This window comes from Biomphalaria glabrata, chromosome 1, assembly GCF_947242115.1.
Source record: "Biomphalaria glabrata chromosome 1, xgBioGlab47.1, whole genome shotgun sequence".
NCBI classification, from domain to species: domain Eukaryota; kingdom Metazoa; phylum Mollusca; class Gastropoda; family Planorbidae; genus Biomphalaria; species Biomphalaria glabrata.
In genome coordinates this window covers 42,862,009-42,882,086 of record NC_074711.1, presented here as the reverse complement: position 1 = coordinate 42,882,086, position 20,078 = coordinate 42,862,009, and the positions used below count along the sequence as shown (strand labels likewise).

The 20,078-nt window shown below is 30.9% G+C and overlaps 1 protein-coding gene across 2 annotated transcripts in view; it reads left to right on the top strand.

The window, feature by feature from the left end:
- The window catches only part of LOC106067830 (fibrocystin-L-like), a 62,575-nt gene that overhangs the window by 20,056 nt on the left and 22,441 nt on the right, over positions 1–20,078 (top strand). For both annotated transcript variants that reach the window (XM_056037576.1, XM_056037567.1), the window contains exons 20-44: positions 76–197; positions 809–972; positions 1,400–1,557; positions 1,664–1,793; positions 1,961–2,121; positions 2,568–2,802; positions 3,238–3,501; positions 3,588–3,712; positions 3,833–3,971; positions 5,596–5,782; positions 7,980–8,227; positions 11,774–11,959; positions 12,048–12,215; positions 13,319–13,530; positions 14,342–14,450; positions 14,757–14,876; positions 15,049–15,131; positions 15,718–15,937; positions 17,587–17,945; positions 18,195–18,410; positions 18,562–18,742; positions 18,836–18,979; positions 19,064–19,232; positions 19,388–19,541; positions 19,633–19,789. In XM_056037576.1, the coding sequence (XP_055893551.1) occupies positions 76–197; positions 809–972; positions 1,400–1,557; positions 1,664–1,793; positions 1,961–2,121; positions 2,568–2,802; positions 3,238–3,501; positions 3,588–3,712; positions 3,833–3,971; positions 5,596–5,782; positions 7,980–8,227; positions 11,774–11,959; positions 12,048–12,215; positions 13,319–13,530; positions 14,342–14,450; positions 14,757–14,876; positions 15,049–15,131; positions 15,718–15,937; positions 17,587–17,945; positions 18,195–18,410; positions 18,562–18,742; positions 18,836–18,979; positions 19,064–19,232; positions 19,388–19,541; positions 19,633–19,789 (4,411 nt within the window). The remainder of the gene's footprint in view (positions 1–75; positions 198–808; positions 973–1,399; positions 1,558–1,663; positions 1,794–1,960; positions 2,122–2,567; positions 2,803–3,237; positions 3,502–3,587; positions 3,713–3,832; positions 3,972–5,595; positions 5,783–7,979; positions 8,228–11,773; positions 11,960–12,047; positions 12,216–13,318; positions 13,531–14,341; positions 14,451–14,756; positions 14,877–15,048; positions 15,132–15,717; positions 15,938–17,586; positions 17,946–18,194; positions 18,411–18,561; positions 18,743–18,835; positions 18,980–19,063; positions 19,233–19,387; positions 19,542–19,632; positions 19,790–20,078) is intronic.

Here is a 20,078-nt window from a genome sequence, read left to right as displayed (position 1 = left end):
CATTAGTATGTTTTTAAATTAAGATAATTACAGGAGGTTTTACTTTAAGTCTTTGTCTGTTCAATTTGTTTTCAGATGTGTTTGGCATACAAAGGTAAATTGAACTATCTTCAAGTTTACTTTGCATACAAAGATTCAAATTTTAAAGATGCTACTACAAATGGAGTGTTCTATATGGCCAACAAAACACCTGATAAGTGAGTCTTAATGGTTTAATTTTCTATTTCAATAAAAAAAAATGATAATAAATTTTGATGTGTAAAGTAAGGTAATTAGATTTATTTTTTAAAATACTTTTAACTTGTAGAATATTTGTTCTAAGCTTTTCTATTCTATATTTCCTTAATTAACACATTTATGTTTTGAAAAAAAAATAGTTAGAACTTTGTTTCAGCTGCATTAAGTTGCAAACAAAAATGATAACCAATGAACTTTAACTTCATTTATACAATAAAAAAAGAATATTTAAAACAACATTAAAAAGACAATATAACACATTAAAGAAATTTTATAGTGATTTTGATTTTTTAATATAAGCTTGTATATACATCAATGCATAAACAATTACATATTACCAACTGCTACAGAAAAAAGAACTGAACAAACATTGTATTAACAAACATATCATATTTAAAGCATTGAAATGATTTTCTTCTCCTCTTAAAAAATAAATCGGGGTACAAAATAAAGTCAGAAATTAATAATTCAATGTCCATCTGCAATAAAAATAATTAATTCATTGTTGCTTGAGTCTTGAAGCTGGCGTTATTTGTATTTTTTATTTATGCTATTACTTTCTTTCTTTCAGATGGACTTTCTGGTGTGGTGATGTACTTAGTCTATTTAATTCTAAAGCATCTGGAACTGCTGTCAAAATTGAATATGTTGTGGTTGTAAATCTGGATTCATCTCAAGATGTCTACATTGATCAGCTGATATTTAACAAAGTGTCCTTATTAGAAACAGTTAAAGGTAGATCAATTCCCATTCTTTTCAGATTTTTTAAATACTACTTTCCATTGACGGATTCAAATGTTACTTTAAAATAGTATATAGTCAAGTGCAAAATTGCTTGTTGAAATAATGAAAATAAAACTTCAATTCAGTTTAATAACTATTCAAATACTTTCATAAAACAGTATTTAGACTCCCAGCAGACAACGGCTTTGTCTGCATGAGATGCCGGAATATATCCAGATTGCAACTGGGTTTGTGTAGTCATGTGAAACTCTACACTCATCCTAAATCTTCAGAATCTAAGACATTCCCATTATTTATATATATATATATACTTTTTTACTTTTTTACTTTTTTACTTTTTGCTACAAGTTGAAATAAAAGATATTTCAAAATGTAAAAAACAAAAATAAATAAATAAGATTTATCTTTGACTCATCAGCTGAATATATCGACTTATTGCGAATGCCACAAGTTCAACCCAATGGAGCTTTTATTAACACAGTCAGTGTTAGTGGAGTTTATCCCTCTTACAAAATCACTCTGAAGCCTCACAACTGTGGCTACAACTTCCCTCTCTTTGGAGTGGCCTCTGCAACGGTGAGATACAAAGCTAGTATATTAAATTGTTAGTTTTTTTCTACATTATCACTCCAGTCTACAGCTTTTATTTTCCATTTATTGAAATCTTTGTTACTTATGATAGGAAGGAGTTGATTCCACATACAGCATCAGTAATGGAGGCTCTGTTGTTGTCAATATTTCTTCTGTATCAGCTGCATCCCCTCCTATAGCTGGCAGTTACAGTGTAACATTTAATGGTGATACAACACCTGGTAAACCTTTTTTTTTCTACAAATATAAAAAAAACATGGCTGTTTTTTTTTCAGACATGAAGGATCAAATTAAAATGTATTAATTACTAAATAACTGTTTATATCTGTTCTATTTCATAAAATTAATCTAACCATTCCTTTGAAATGAAATCAATGTATCTGTGTAGATCCAGTTCAAGTAGCTGACATTGTGTCCCCTGATCCTTTGATTGGTGCATTGAGTTCAATGTCTGTTGGCTTTGCTGATGTGAAAGCTTCAGGAACCTGTTCAGCCTTTACATTTACAGTGACCATGTCATCGCTCCCTGGAGATCAACCATTATTGATGGTCAGTTTATGTTTTGAAATGTAATATATTCCATAAGATTATTGTTAATCTAAGGTACTTTACTCTATTAATTATGAATAATGTATAATCAATGTAATAATGTAAACAAATAAATAAAATATATGATATATATGGCATCACTAGGGGGTAGGGGATGCAGTCTTCACAGCATGACATCCATTTGGGGTTGACACCCAATAGGGAAAAATTATATCTTGACAAAAGCAGACACATCAAAAAAAAATCTATATAGGCCTATCTATATTATATACCCAAACATGCCTTGGCACATCTACTGTAGTAATCTAGATTCACATATAAATTGTGTTTTTCATGTCTTAAAAAATATTAACAGTTCAAGAAAAAAAATGTTCTTAGAAAGACAACTTGAAAATCTGTTCATAAACATTTGAATAGTTGTAAGTTGATGATTTTTGCTTCATCAGGTCAATAGCAGTGGCTTAACTGGCATCAATGTCAAGGTAGAAGTCAACACACTCACCAATGGTGGTGTTTGGCTGAATCCAATCATGGGGGACCTGTTGCGAACATATCATCAAACTCCTCAAGTGATTGCCTTTATTAATAATGTTCCAACTCGATGCCAGGAGAATAGTAACTGTGCATTTACCTGGTCATTAACTAAGACACCAGTTGTTACAGCAATTACACCAATTAATGGTAAATATTCTGATAATAAAGTTGTACAACTTATCTCCCTTTCTCTGAACTAACAAAGGACTATTTTTTTGTTGTTACATTTACACATCTTATTTATCACCCTTTGTCTGTAAGCTCATGCTATTCCTGGGCTGGTTTGGTCACCTGGACATTAAAAATAAAGAAAACGTATACAAACCTAAAATCTCTTAGATCTTTTGCATCAAACAAAATCTCCATAGAATTATTTTGATAACAAACATACTGAAGAAAGCTTCAGATTTTTAACTTGAAGAAAACATCTCTTTAATTATTACAAAAAAAAGGGGATCAATTAACAAATAAAAACTAAAATGATAATTAAATTATTAAATTTAAAAAATAAATGCTTATTATTATTTTAGCAATTTAATATTGTTGTGTAAACACATCTTATTTTCACATTTTATATTGAAGGCTCCGAGGGTCAGAGTGTTAACATCAGTGGAAGTGGTTTCGATGATTCATCAATATCAAATAATGAAGTTCTCATTGGAAAAACTCCTTGCCTAGTAAATACAGTGAACAGCAGTTTGATTCAGTGCACACTTGGTAATGGTGCCACTGGGCTGGCCAACATTTTTGTCACAGTTGCTAATAAAGGCTTGGCACAGAGTTCTGTTGAGTTTACCTACATCACTGGCATAAGCTCATTCTCTCCATCTTCTGGAAGTGTTGAAGGTAGGACAAAACAGAACTAGTTTATTTCTCAAACTATTCATTTCTATTACAATGCCAAAGAGTATAGCACATTTTTTGTTCAATAGGTGGAACTCTGCTGACAATAAATGGCTATGGTTTTACTTCTGATGTGGATGTGACTATTGGTGGACAAAAGTGCATTGTTAACAATCTGACTCAGGCAGTGATTACCTGCAGAACTCCCAGATCTGTGAGTAGATAATTACTTTTAAATATCTTGTAAACCAATATACTTCAACAGTTTCTAAATATACATCAAAATGAAATTAAAACAACTCTAAATTACGGTTTCTTTTATTGTGTTTTTCAGAATAATTTTACTGATGATACCAATGAGGAAATACTTGTGGCACAATTAGGGAGCTCAATTACTGCAGGCAATTTCAACTACAAACTTTCTGAGACTCCTGTTGTAGAATCTATTTCAGTATCTTCTAGTAATGTTTTAGGTAGGTTTAAGAGAATTACTTTTATACTTTTTTTACTTTCAAACTTAATATTATGTTTAGTAAATATAATAGTAATAAAATGTGGTACATTATATACATCTGTTTAACATTTTTTTGCTTACACTGCACATCTCCTGATATTTGTGCATACATTTAACAAAAAAAAAAGTTCTTTTTTTTTTTTTGTTAATTTCAACATTTGGACTTTGATGTTATAAACTCAGTTTGGCTATTTTGAAACTAGTTATTTCAAATATGTGATCTTGCAGATTTAATCAGTCTCTATAAGTTGATTTTATTGAAGTTTTACAACAAATTTGTGATCCTTATGATTTACAAAGAATATATTAATATTTGCTCATTATAAGTACTGTAAAATTTACAGCATTTTTTACAAAAAAAAAAAAAAAAAAAAAAAAAAACATAAACTGCAAAAACATTAACAATAAAATAGGAAAACATTTGAACTCAAGCTTCAAAAGAGCTAGGAAAAAAAAAGGTTACAACTACATCCACATTGAGTGTGAAAGCTCAAACTGATTGTTCAAGCTACACTGATGCATTAAAGCCTGACTCACTATTATTTCCATACAATTCTTTCTCTAAGTGCTAAATGTTAGGATCTAGGTAATTCTTAACCTTATACACCAATTATAGAAAAGCTCTTTATTAGCCTCTCTATTGGGTGTTTTCAATTGTGAAATAAAGTTCCCCTGTCATGTATCCATTGGCTCGACTGAGATTTTAACTCATGACCCCTCAGTTTGGAAGCAAAGTGCTTTGCCACTACCCTCTTTTTTGTTTAATCAGTTTTGGAAATTCTTTCAGAAATTAAGATTCTAAGTTCCTAGATCAAACATTCTGCAGGGGATAGGAGTTGGCAGGGTTTGAACTCATCCCCCTTGTGATGACAATCTGAAGCACATATCAAATGACCTTACAACAAATGTACAAACTTAAACTAATTCAGCTACTACTACTAGAATAAATTGCAACTTATCTGGAAGAATTATTAACAATCTCCCTCAGGAAAGGCTCTGGAAAATAAATTGACTAATTATTTTTTTTGTAATCTCTAGTCTTCTAACTGCCATACACAGTAAATGCCTTAAGTGAACCAGAGATATATTTATCTTACAGTTGGGTTTACTGGGTTTATTGTTGCTTTACTTTATAAAGTCCTTGGTAGAAACTCTGGACTTGGGCATCTAGAAATAAAATATATCAAATGAAACAACTTCCTAGGTTATAGGATTTAATTGGCATTCTTTAATACTGTAATAGGAAAATAATATTCTGCAAAATCAAAACTATAGACAGAATTCATCTTATATATGGGTCAAAAGCTTGTATGTTACTTAGCCTTCAACACAATTAATGTTTAGCAGTAGACTAACCAATGTTGATGTCATGGTCAACATCAAAAACTTACATATATAAAATATATCTAAATTAAAGCTACACACTTAACTAGGAATATGTTTAAATACAGAGAATATTTTTTTTATTTTAAACTATTGAGCTAATAAAACAACTGCCTATCTTTTTTACAATCTGTAAACATTTCTTAATGATTACTTTGATTCATACTTTATCATAAAATATGTTCATGTTTTTTAATTAGGTGGTAAATCCATTACTATCAATGGCCAAGGCTTTGGTAATACTCCCATGGAAGTGAGTCTTGGACCTGGCAAACTGAATGTGTCTAGTTATGCAGACAACCTTATTATTGCCACTCTCCCATCTCTCCCTGCTGGCTCCTATAGGCTTCTAGTTGATATATCAAACAAAGGATATGCTGATTTAAGGTAAGAGTGGATTTTCAACAATTTAGAAAAGTAAAACCTTTGTCAAATTAACTTTCTAAATTTAAAACAAGATTAACATGCTAAAATACATGAAAGTTTATTGAAACACTGAATTCTTCTTACAAATAGAAAATCATAACAAAAAATAAATTCAAGACAAAGATAAAAAAATATATTATTCCATACGCCTGAGTAAACAACAATTGTAATGTTTTATTTTGAAGTGCATTTTGGGAAAATTTGAAGATGAAGTAGCACAGTTAAATCTGTCACATGAATGACTAGATTCAAGATATTGATATATTCTTAAGGAATGTAATTTGCTAGATTTTATATGTAATAAAACATTCTATAATTTACATAAACTTAGTGAAGATAGCACATTACTATTATAAGCATTATTTTTTGTTTAAAAGCATTCAATTTGGTCAAGAATGCTACATATAAGTAACTCTTAGAGGATGGATGTTTAATCTTGACAATATAAAATTAAAACAACAGTGATAATGATATTTAGTTAAGTTTATATATACTCATTATATGGTGACCAGTCATTTCATCCCCGGTCACTTCATCCCGTCATTTCATCCCCGGTCACTTCATCCCCGGTCATTTCATCCCCAATTAAATATTTTATATATAAATATGATTATGTAGAATGCTTTTTGACATTTTATGACTTGTTACTAATGCGTTTATAGTGTTTCCTTTTCCACTTTGTTTTCTTAATGAGAAATCTTATATTATATTGTAAATCCGGGTGTGTACTTAGCTATAGCGCTACTATTGGATGTGGGGGTTGTAATATCATAATATTATCCGGATCAAAGGCCAAGGTTTGGTGGAAGTAGTAAAAAATCGTTTGAGAGATAGAAGTGCGATTAGAATAATTATGATCATGCCACTGATAACTTATCATCAAAGGCCAAGGTGTGGTGAAAGTACGACCATGTTTCACTTTATTTTATTTTTCAATCGCTCTTTCTTGAAAATGGGCGAGTCATTTTTAGCCTTGAAATAAGGTTTTATTTGTTTCTAATAAAGGCGGAGTTCACCTATCCTCGTGATGTCATGTCGCCTGTATAAGTTTTGCTTCAATTCCTTTTAAACATTAACATCTTACAATTTTGTCATTTAAATAAAAAATGAATACATTAAATATTGCTCATTTCATGATTTTTTAAATTACAATTTGTTAGATAAAAATGATCAGATGATGAAAATATCAGGGGATGAAATGACCGGGGATGAAGTGACCAGGGGATGAAATGACCAGGGATGAAGTGACCGGGGGATGAAGTGACCATGGGATGAATACATTAAATATTGCTCATTTCATGATTTTTCAAATTACAATTTGTTAGATAAAACTGATCAGATGATGAAAATATCAGGGGATGAAATGACTGGGGATGAAGTGACCAGGGGATGAAATGACCAGGGATGAAGTGACTAGGGGATGAAATGACCGGGGATGAAATGACTGGGGATGAAGTGACCGGGGATGAAATGACAGGGAACCCATTATACAATTGGCTCATTAGCATAAAAATGTTATTGACACACAACTCTCAGAGAGAAGAACAAACTCTTGGTCTTTAACATCCTATTTTCTTGAGTCACATAACACATCTATACATGGACACTTGAGATTCACAACAGAAAACTTATTCCTAATAAATAATATGAAAATACTGTAAAACTACATTATTTAAAAAAATTAAATATTTGTTGGTGCTAAAATATGTAATCAGTTTCAACAGTTACTAATGCAAGAAACTTAGAACTCTAGGGCTACTGCTTGCTACACATACAAAAACAAAAACACATGAACTAAATATTCAACAATAAAAACTAAACTAAAAAAAAAGTGATGTCTTTAGCATTGTGACTGTAGCTTATGCATATTAGTAATCATTGCATTTTAAAACCTAAACAGCATAAAAAATACATAGTTTATAATCATTTATGATGCTTTCAAATTTTAAATGTCAACAATATTCCTTCAGTGATTCTGCATCAATTATATTGTTTAGTATTATAGCTGGTGTTTAACTTCTAAGTTACTGAAATATTTTTTAAAAAATTAATTGATTTACATTTTAATAAACTATTATAATTTGGTTACATACATAGGAAACTGTTAATTTGTTAGTGTTGATAAAATATTCACCATATATTTCCCTTGTCTTCACAGAACTAATAGTGTTCCTGACATAGTGTACACTTTTGAAGTTTTGAGCATGACGCCAAACTTTGGTTCACTGTATGGAGGCACAGATCTTGTCATTACTGGCAATGGCTTTAGTTTAAATAGCTCACAGATGTCTGTTGCTGTTGGAACACATCAGTGTAACATCATGGACCTGACAGAGACATCTATCAAATGTAGAATTGAAGACACTGGAAAGTATCACACTGTCTCAGCTACTGGGATACACAAACGTAAGTAATCAAAGTTTTCACTTTCTCATGAAGGTTCAAGGTCTATACAAATGTCAGTCACTATTGATAGGAAGGACATTTTTATTCAAGTGAAGAGAATTTGTGAAAAATTCCAAAAGTGGAAATTCCAGACTAAAGTTTTTATGGAAAAAAAATTAATGACAGAATGTAAATCTATGCAATATTTTTTTTTTAAACACCACCTTATCAACATACTTTTACTCAATCTAAAGCTAGTTGGTTCAAGCAGTAAAACTTTTTTTTTGAAACACCACCTTATCAACATACTTTTACTCAATCTAAAGCTAGTTGGTTCAAGCAGTAAAACTTTTTTTTTTAAACACCACCTTATCAACATACTTTTACTCAATCTAAAGCTAGTTGGTTCAAGCAGTAAAACTTTTTTTTTTAAACACCACCTTATCAACATACTTTTACTCAATCTAAAGCTAGTTGGTTCAAGCAGTAAAACTTTTTTTTTTAAACACCACCTTATCAACATACTTTTACTCAATCTAAAGCTAGTTGGTTCAAGCAGTAAAACTTTTTTTTTTAAACACCACCTTATCAACATACTTTTACTCAATCTAAAGCTAGTTGGTTTAAGCAGTAAAACTTTTTTTTTTAAACACCACCTTATCAACATACTTTTACTCAATCTAAAGCTAGTTGGTTCAAGCAGTAAAACTTTTTTTTTGAAACACCACCTTATCAACATACTTTTACTCAATCTAAAGCTAGTTGGTTCAAGCAGTAAAACTTTTTTTTTTAAACACCACCTTATCAACATACTTTTACTCAATCTAAAGCTAGTTGGTTCAAGCAGTAAAACTTTTTTTTTTAAACACCACCTTATCAACATACTTTTACTCAATCTAAAGCTAGTTGGTTCAAGCAGTAAAACTTTTTTTTTAAACACCACCTTATCAACATACTTTTACTCAATCTAAAGCTAGTTGGTTCAAGCAGTAAAACTTTTTTTTTGAAACACCACCTTATCAACATACTTTTACTCAATCTAAAGCTAGTTGGTTCAAGCAGTAAAACTTTTTTTTTTAAACACCACCTTATCAACATACTTTTACTCAATCTAAAGCTAGTTGGTTCAAGCAGTAAAACTTTTTTTTTTAAACACCACCTTATCAACATACTTTTACTCAATCTAAAGCTAGTTGGTTCAAGCAGTAAAACTTTTTTTTTTAAACACCACCTTATCAACATACTTTTACTCAATCTAAAGCTAGTTGGTTCAAGCAGTAAAACTTTTTTTTTTAAACACCACCTTATCAACATACTTTTACTCAATCTAAAGCTAGTTGGTTCAAGCAGTAAAACTTTTTTTTTTAAACACCACCTTATCAACATACTTTTACTCAATCTAAAGCTAGTTGGTTCAAGCAGTAAAACTTTTTTTTTTTAAATGCATGACCCTCTCATAAGCTGACCGTAACTTTCCCAAATGTATTTTGCGAAAAGATCAATCTTTTTTTTTTCCCCATTTTTGAAGCATAGTATACAATATGTGCAGTATAAAGAAAGCCTTAACATTTTTCACCACAAACCAGCCTATGTTTATTTCCTTTTGTTTGATCAGTTTATTATAGTTTCCCAGTCGATGCCAAAGTAAAAAAAGTCTTAAGATTACTAATGAACAATAATATATTATCAGATATTTTATTTCTTTTTTTTTCTTAAATTATCTTATCTTATATAATACAGACATTACTTCAAAAAAGAAGCTCATTATGTCCAACGTGTCATGCATTTAGTCAAGCATATTAAGCAATGACCTAAATTCTGCTATGTCACTGATTTCCAGGCTAGCTCAGGCAACCGATTCCATGCTCTAATAGCATTAAAATATATTGACTAGTGTATGTGTAAAATCCACAAATCAAATTGCATCCAAAAATAGTTCTGGAACAACACTTAAAAAGTCCTTGGTACAAACAAATATATAACATAAATGATTTCTGTGTGCAAGGAAACATGTCGCTTTGACATTGTAGACTAATCAATGTCATGTCTCCAAGTAGACAATGTATATTGTTTGTATGTCTCCAAGTAGACAATGTATATTGTTTGTATGTCTTAGAGTAGACAATGTATATTCTTTGTATGTCTCCAAGTAGACAATGTATATTGTTTGTATGTCTCCAAGTAGACAATGTATATTGTTTGTATGTCTTAGAGTAGACAATGTATATTCTTTGTATGTCTCCAAGTAGACAATGTATATTGTTTGTATGTCTCCAAGTAGACAATGTATATTGTTTGTATGTCTCCAAGTAGACAATGTATATTGTTTGTATGTCTCCAAGTAGACAATGTATAATGTTTGTATGTCTCCAAGTAGACAATGTATATTGTTTGTATGTCTCCAAGTAGACAATGTATATTGTTTGTATGTCTTAGAGTAGACAATGTATATTGTTTGTATGTCTTAGAGTAGACAATGTATATTGTTTGTATGTCTTAGAGTAGACAATGTATATTGTTTTTATGTCTCCAAGTAGACAATGTATATTATTTGTATGTCTTAGAGTAGACAATGTATATTGTTTGTATGTCTCCAAGTAGACAATGTGTATTGTTTGTATGTCTCCAAGTAGACAATGTATATTGTTTGTATGTCTTAGAGTAGACAATGTATATTGTTTGTATGTCTCCAAGTAGACAATGTATATTGTTTGTATGTCTCCAAGTAGACAATGTATATTGTTTGTATGTCTCCAAGTAGACAATGTATATTGTTTGTATGTCTCCAAGTAGACAATGTATAATGTTTGTATGTCTCCAAGTAGACAATGTATATTGTTTGTATGTCTCCAAGTAGACAATGTATATTGTTTGTATGTCTCCAAGTAGACAATGTATATTGTTTGTATGTCTCCAAGTAGACAATGTATATTGTTTGTATGTCTCCAAGTAGACAATGTATAATGTTTGTATGTCTCCAAGTAGACAATGTATATTGTTTGTATGTCTCCAAGTAGACAATGTATATTGTTTGTATGTCTTAGAGTAGACAATGTATATTGTTTGTATGTCTTAGAGTAGACAATGTATATTGTTTGTATGTCTTAGAGTAGACAATGTATATTGTTTTTATGTCTCCAAGTAGACAATGTATATTATTTGTATGTCTTAGAGTAGACAATGTATATTGTTTGTATGTCTCCAAGTAGACAATGTGTATTGTTTGTATGTCTCCAAGTAGACAATGTATATTGTTTGTATGTCTCCAAGTAGACAATGTATATTGTTTGTATGTCTCCAAGTAGACAATGTATATTGTTTGTATGTCTTAGAGTAGACAATGTATATTGTTTGTATGTCTTAGAGTAGACAATGTACATGTTGTAGACTATGTTAATATAATATTGTATGCATTTGAATTGTTTGTTGATTATCACACTTTTTACATTTCAATTCCTTGTAAAAGAAAAAGAGTAAATGAGACTTTTTCAGTGCAATATAATATAAAATGTAATTAGAGAAATCTAGAGTAAAACAAAAAAACCTGATCAATTATTTTCATTATAGTTTTAGGTTATGGTTATGCCTGGGATAAAGATCCTATCACAATCCATGTGGGGGACTACATTACCTGGACTTGGCAAACGCCTCAGTATGTCTCTGATATAGCATACAGTATTCAGCAGACTGCAACTCCTTATGACTTAGTTGCTTTGCCTGGTGGATTCAGTTCAGGGACCAAGACAAGAAGTGGTAAATATTGGCTACCAGATAGTGCTATTTATACATTGTTTTCTTCTTATCTATTTCATTGCATTAAAAAATTATTTTTTTTTTGCAGGAAGTTTTACACATCGTTTTACAACAGTTGGAAACTTCTATTACTGGACTGGTTACATGGACTCTGAGAGCAATATATACTTTAGAGGAACTGTTCTGGTTGTTGAACATACATCCTACTCAGCACCATTATCTGTTCAATTCACAAAATTTCAAGCTAAACAAATAGGTATTTGTAACTGTTATACAAGTTAAAAATAGCGAGCATGTTAGACAAAATACAAATACATTGCAGCTAAAATTTATCTTTGAAGATGCAAAAAAAGATTTTTCTCTTAAAATATGTTAAATAGAAAAAAAAGATTAAAAAACTGCAGGCATCAATGACTTCCAATGTGACACTTTTGTCTGCACCACTGACTACTCATCCTATTCACTCAGCCACTGACTTACTCCTGGACTGTGTGTCATTTCAATGACTAGCTCTGTTTCTCTCTGGCTGTTTGTTAAGTCATAACACCCTAAATTTCTCTGGCTGTTTGTTAAGTCATAACATGCTAAACTTCTCTGGCTGTTTGTTAAGTCATAACACCCTAAATTTCTCTGGCTGTTTGTTAAGTCATAACACCCTAAATTTCTCTGGCTGTTTGTTAAGTCATAACACCCTAAATTTCTCTGGCTGTTTGTTAAGTCATAACACCCTAAATTTCTCTGGCTGTTAAGTCATAACACCCTAAATTTCTCTGGCTGTTTGTTAAGTCATAACACCCTAAATTTCTCTGGCTGTTTGTTAAGTCATAACACCCTAAACTTCTCTGTCTCTGGTAGTCCTCTCTGCCTTTTCCTAGGCAATAATGAACCTTAGCAATTTTTTTGATAATGCTATTCAAGATTATGAATTTCCTATTCTGTTTTTAATTTATTTTCCATTTGAAGGTGAGGCCTGTTCACCCAAAATTTGTTATTGAACAAAGACATGAACCTTGGGTCACAAACTTATCTTCAAGCTACTTGTTGTATTCTAGACTGTACTGGACTGATACTCCCATTTATGACAACTACAAATTTCAACACCTTTAAAAAACCATGAACATTTATGAAATTAACTAAAGACATATGGGAGAGATTAATATGAGAAGGCACAGATTTACTATACCTTAAGAAAAAGCTTTCAAATGATTTTTAATGGACATTTTATTTATTTATAAAACAATAGCCCAAATCATGTTACATAAATGTAACACATTCATTGTAGTTTGTATAATAAATATTTGATTGAGCTAAAGAACATATTTATACCCATTGTATCATCTGTTTATATTTTCTTTACAGTTAGTTCAGTAAATAACACAAATGAATCTGGGTGTCAACCTTTAGTTGACCCTTTGTCTGGATGTGTGGATACAGTACAACCTACAGAACTCTCTGATGTATTCACATTTAAATTTCTAAAGTGCTACTCCCCTTATGTTGATGCTATCAACTTAGATCATGGGACATTTTCAGATGTCATTACTTTTGATGGTAATGGCTTTGGAACAGAGGTACTATTTTTTATAATAGAAGTTTATTCTTGAGCTTGTTAAAGTGTCTATTAATAGATTGAGATTTTTTTGTACTTTATTATATATTTAATTATTTAATTATAGTATTCAAGTTGCAATTTTGAAGTTCGTAAGCTATAACATCTATACAAGTGTTCTTGTTCTTCTATTGTCTGTGTTAACATGGTGTCAGCATAAAGTTAACAAAATGAGGTTTGGTGGTATAGAATGGAATCAAGTTATAATGTCCCTTTAAGACAAGTAGAGTTATTTCCCCAGAGTTCACCCAATCTGAAAAGCATTTTATATAGTAAGGGATATAACTCATTAATCAAAGGATATAACACATTAATCAAGAGATTGAGAAAGAAGTGTTGCTGTAAGACTAAGCAATGGCACAAAAAATGCTAAATCAGGGTATAAGCTTAACAGTGGGCAGGTCATATTATTTGTTTAAAAAAGGAGAAAACATTTTGACATTCATTTCAATAGACAAATAATTTTGAACATTCCATTGGCATATCTCTGTTAAAAGAGATGGGTGTAATTGGCTGCCTAACTATTGATGATGATATGTGGGTTTGACTACACCACTGCAATGGCAACAAGCTCTGTTAAAAGAGATGTGCCAGTGACATTAATGCTTTTCTTAAAATTATTTTCTTTGAAAATTTTTTTTAAAATGAAATAATTACATGTGCTGTAAAAAAAATGCTTTGTTTTTAAAATAGAATATGAAGATACATATTTTTGTTTTTTTAGGGGTTTGTAAAAAAAAAATGTTATTCTTGTCTTTCTGCTGATTCAACAGGTTTGTCAAAATGAAATAATGTTTGCCAACTCCAAGAGTAACATTGTTTCTAGCAACAAATATTCCATTAATTTTACTATCTCTGCAACTGGAGAACCACCTATAGGAGGTAATAAGTTATTTTGTTTGAGATTACAACACTTTTGCTCACAGAATTAGATTTGCCAAACTTTTGTTATTACTAGATCTAGATCTAGTGGAATATAGCTTTAGGTTAATCTTAGTGAAATTATTGCTCTTGGATACAATTGGAAAATCAAATATTATTGAATATATTTCAATGAAATAACTGAAAGGATTTTAATGTAAATTTTTGTAGACTTTTAAACTATGAATAAATAAATGCAATTTGATTTGTCATTAGTAATGTTCTTTTTAAATGTACACTCATATTAAAATTATAAAATACTTTCAGAACTTCTACAGTTTGTTCCAAGGATTGTCAATTTAGGTTATGCTCTGATAGCTATCCCTAGTGACAAAGGTCGTAGATTTGGATTACTACCAAAAATATTGAATATATCACCTGCTGAAGGTAATTGAATAAAAAATTGAATTGAACAAAATTAAACAATAAGCTTTGATTGACTAAAATTAAATTATATAACTATAAGTAGAAAACAGCAGACTGCTTTTAACATACACATTTTTTTTTCTTGAAAAAACATTTTAAACTAAAAATTAAAGTAATGGTATTTCATTTTAAGGATCTTATGCTGGTGGAACGCTACTGACTATCACTGGAGAAGGTTTTGGAAATGATGTGAACTCAATTATAGTAGAATTAACTGTAAGTACAATGTAGAATATTCCTATCATTGTAAATAATTCTTTGTTGCAGAAAATATACAAAATTGGTCTCCCATAAATTATTTGGATTTTAAATAGCTTAACAATGGAACTCAATAATTATTAAAGTTTTCTGAACTGAACGGTTAAAAATACTTTCTTATGAAAGAATATTTTTGCAAGAAGGATTTGCCCAAAGCATTTTTCTATCTCAGAAGCTCTTTAATTTAATTAAATTACCTGAAATTACTTTTAAAAATATAAACATAAATTCCAATTTTTTATTCAAATAATATCGTAAACTAAACATGCATATTTTATTAATCATTAAAAGTAAAAATTGAAAAAAATTGCCAATTTTAGGATTCAGCCCATGAGATTCACAGTATTAGAATGAAAACTCTATCAACCAGCTCAATTTTATCTTGAAATAACATGATTTATACTTGACTTCTAGACCTGTTTCTTTTGACCTCCCTTTGACTATGAATTAATAGAAGGAATTGAAAAAAAAAAAGAAGAAAGTTGCTTTTTCTGAGGAAAAAAAAAGATACCTATTTTTTTTTTATTCTATTTCTTTCATTTAGTCTCTTTCCTGTGAAGTCAAGTCAGTAAACTACTCAACAGTCATTTGTGAAACTATTTGTGAATCAACCTGTCATTCAGGGAATGAAAGTATTCAGCTAACCGTGTCTAAGAAAACTGGAGTGTTCCCAGCATCTTGTGACCCCTCAGTTTGTATGTTCTCTACATCTGATGACCTAACAGCTATAGTTACAGATATAGTGCCAGCAGAAATAAAAGATGGTAAAAAAATTACTTGCCATCTGATAGATAGTAATAAATCATTATGTTTTTTTTATACAATTGTTCATCTTATTTATATTTTTTTTTACTGACAATTAACTCTCTCCATTGAATTTTCATGTCACAGAATGAGCTAAAGCTGTTTTTAAGTCATGAACTAGCCCTGAACTGTTCTTACCATGCTTCTGAGCAATACATTTTTATTTTTTTAGATATGATTTTTCTCTCTTCTCAAATTTTGTGGTATAATTTGTAAAAATACTATGGTTGTTTCTTTCCATTGGCTTTTCAGTTCTGTGTAGTATTTGCTCATTCTTTTTCTATGTTTTCTTTGTTTTATTACTCTCTTTTCCATTACTATTCATAACTAGGCTTTTAATTTTACCTGCTATTATCTCAAATTTTGAATGTGCTAATGATGCTATGTTTATAAATGTATTATCTTCTTTTCCCTCCCAATGCCTGTTTTAGCTCATTAATGTAGAAGGCTCTTTTCCCATTCTATTGATAGTGCTAGTTCTTTCGTTTTTATAATTTTTCTCTCATATTACTTTTCTTGCCTCTCCCCCCTCCAAACTTTTTTTTAAGAGTAATCACTAAACATCTCAATTAACTTGTTCTTGAACAATGTTAAAATAATCAAACATCGGATTGCAGTAATCACTTTTATAAACTCTTCAAAACATTGATTTAAAAATCACAAAATGATTATGCGAAGAATGCTATATGAGCAGCATCACAAGCACACAATAAAGCACATAGTCAATAGCACATAGTGTCAATGTTCATATAGTCAATAGCATGTAGTGTCAATGTTCACATAGTCAATAGCATGTAGTGTCAATGTTCATATAGTCAATAGCATGTAGTGTCAATGTTCATATAGTCAATAGCATGTAGTGTCAATGTTCATATAATCAATAGCATGTAGTGCCAATGTTCATTGAACACTGATATGTCCATTATGATTTGACCATGTGTTATAAATAGCATTTATTCAATTTTATTTTGTAAACTTGATGAAAATGTAAACTGGCATATGCCACTTAAAGCAGATTCCTTGGCCTGGTATAGTCATAAGTGACCTTAATATCTAAAAAAAAAAAAAAAAAAAAGCTGGAGGTCAATGGTTTTTACTTCACTTTTAAAGACCTAAAATGTCAGGATCATTTACTCTCACCATACCAAATTGCTTTACTCTTCATCTCCAACATTGTAGAACAACATCAGGTGAACTGGCAATAGCTTAGTCCGGAATAGAAGATTCTTGTAATTTGCATCTGGACAGAATTAAAGTTCAAAGGTCTCGACTAAAATGGGCTGCTCTTGTACTTAAGCAATGCAATGGAAGGTGCCCAATAGGTTTTAGCACAAAAGATATAAAGATAACTAAAGTTTTCATTCACTTTGATAGAAAATTTTCATATTTTAACTATAGGATAATAAAAGATTAAAATAAAACTAAGGAAAAACTCCAGTCATACTTAATGGAAATTTATTAAAAGAATACATGTTCCATGTAAAGATTTTAAAATTTACATAATTATAATACAATTTTTTTTTGTCCAACAGTCTTATTATCCATTATATTCACCTGTAATTTATAACCTTGTGCTATTCTAATATTCTACTGTGTCTTTTATCTTCAGAATCCACAGTTCTGACCATATTTGGATCTAGCTTTGATACCACAGCTGAAAATCTGAAGGTCCTGATTGGTGGACAAGACTGCCCAATCAAGAATGTTGAAAACAGTACTCAGTTCACTTGTACTCTAGGCAGACTTCCTGTGGGACCACATAAGGTCAAGGTGTATGTTGATAGCAATGGTTTAGCTTTTACAACTAAGATAGTAACCAGCAAAGCAGTGGCTAGTATATCTTCCCCTAGTGATAGTGGCATATATGGTGGAGCCTTGATGGTGATAGATGGCAATGGTTTTACCCAACAAACCTCAGTCAAAGTGGACTCTACAGTTTGTAGTATAGTCAACATTTCATTGTCTCAGGTAAAATATGTTTGTTTCTTTCAATTAATTCTTAATATCAAACTATTTTATTTAATAGCATCTGGCTAATATTAATCTTATTTAGTTCAACTTAAACATGTTTTTATAATGTTCTTTATATCCTTTTCAAATTAGTCTCCAATCAACCCACTGTACTGTGTATCTTACATTCCAGTTATGACTTGACAAAACATTGACAAGTTAATAGCAAAGCTATTTATATACATTTATTCATTGAATTTTCCCCAGGTGAAATGTATACTGCCAGCTCATGCTGAAGGTTCCATACCAGTATCTATAATCTCTAATAATGTCCAATATAGTTCATTGAGTTTAAGTTACAGCCAGACATCTACACCAAAAGTAACTAGCATAAATCCAGACAGTGGACAGAGTAACACAGAGATCACAATAACAGGAACTGGATTTAACTCGCCAGTCGTTGGAGCAACTCCAGAAGTCAAGGTGATCTTAGTCAAAGTATTGCATTAGTCAATGGGTTAAATTATTTTTTGTATCTATGATCATCTATATTTTAAAGCCTAAGATTTAATAATTTTAATCTTTAGAAACATATTTCTGTAAAGCTTTTGCTCCTACATCATGTTCATTGCAGATTGGTGGTGTTGCTTGTACCAATGTGAGAGACACAAGTGCTACATCCATCACTTGTACCACTGGACCACAAAATACTGGAGTCTTTGGTGTACAAGTGTTTGTGGAACAGAAAGGATTCTCCAATATAGATAAACAATTTACTTATCAGCTCAGTCCCTTCACTATCAGTCCTAGTCAAGGTATGTGCTAAGTCTTGTAGTATGTTATCATGTGGCAGTGCTATTTTTTTATTTAACATTGTATTGAATGTATCTTTTGTATATTTATGCAAGGCTCCACCAACGGAGGTCAGTTGGTGACTTTAACTGGCTCAGGTTTCCTTCAAGGAAAGACCTCAGTGACTATTTGTGGATCTCTGTGCCTAGAAGTCAGTGTTACAACCTCACAGTATGTCTGTATGACATTACCTTTTACTGGTGAGTACAGCTTTTGATAAAATTTTTATCTTTCTTTCATTTGTATGAAATGTTTGTGATTGTAGGTTTCCATGTCTTCTCCAGGTACTTCCCCTAACTGTAATGTTATCGCTGTTGTTGAGGGTGTGATTGTGACTAATACATCTTCCTATGTGTATGACAGTACTCTAAATTCAAATGTTACATCAGTCAGTCCTGCTCGAGGTGGCACTGGTGGCGGAACTCTGCTAACTATAACTGGAACAAATTTTGGGTGAGAGAGTGTTCATTTCAATTCTAAGAGGTTGAAATGTTTTAGAATAAGTAGAATCAATTATTTCTTTTTACATATAAGCTGATTGTTCTGTCAATTCACAACTTTGCACATATTCAATTGCTATAAAATATAGAATTTAATTCTTCAACCAGGACATCTATTGGTGATATATCTGTCAAAATATCTGGTGTAGCTTGTGATGTAACAGAAGTTACTGACAATCAAATAAAATGCAGAACAGGAGCAGCCAGTTCTGGAAACTCACTTGTAGAAGTTAACCGTCTTAACTGGGGTTTATCTAAACAGGTTGGTGATTGACAATTAGGCAGGGACAACTTTTTGTTTGTTATTTCAAAATAGATTACTTATGCTTAAAACTTCTAATATTTTGTTTCAGATCAGTGCTGCATTCCAATATATTGATTTGTGGTCCAGTCCTTACACATGGGGTGGAGAGTCACCCCCAGCTGATGGAGATTTTGTGGTAATTCCAGCCAATCAAATAATTCTATTAGATACAAATACTACAGTATTGAAGATGCTCTTGATTCAAGGTTAGTGTTTGAATTGTTATTCTTTTTGTTAGTTAAGTGCTAGAAACTTTGTTGTTTTGTTTTCTTTCATAAATAAACTTATTTGGAATGCCATGATTTCTTTTCCAAATCTTTTATGAATGTAAGAAAAAAATTTAGAACCAGATTTCTACAAACAATCAACAACATTACCATCAAGTGGCCATGAATTCTGTTCAATGTTTTGCATGGCACAGACTGCCAAGGAGCCACTGCTCAGTAGCTAATAGCTGGTTAGAAAAATAAGAATGACCATTGTTAAGACACCACA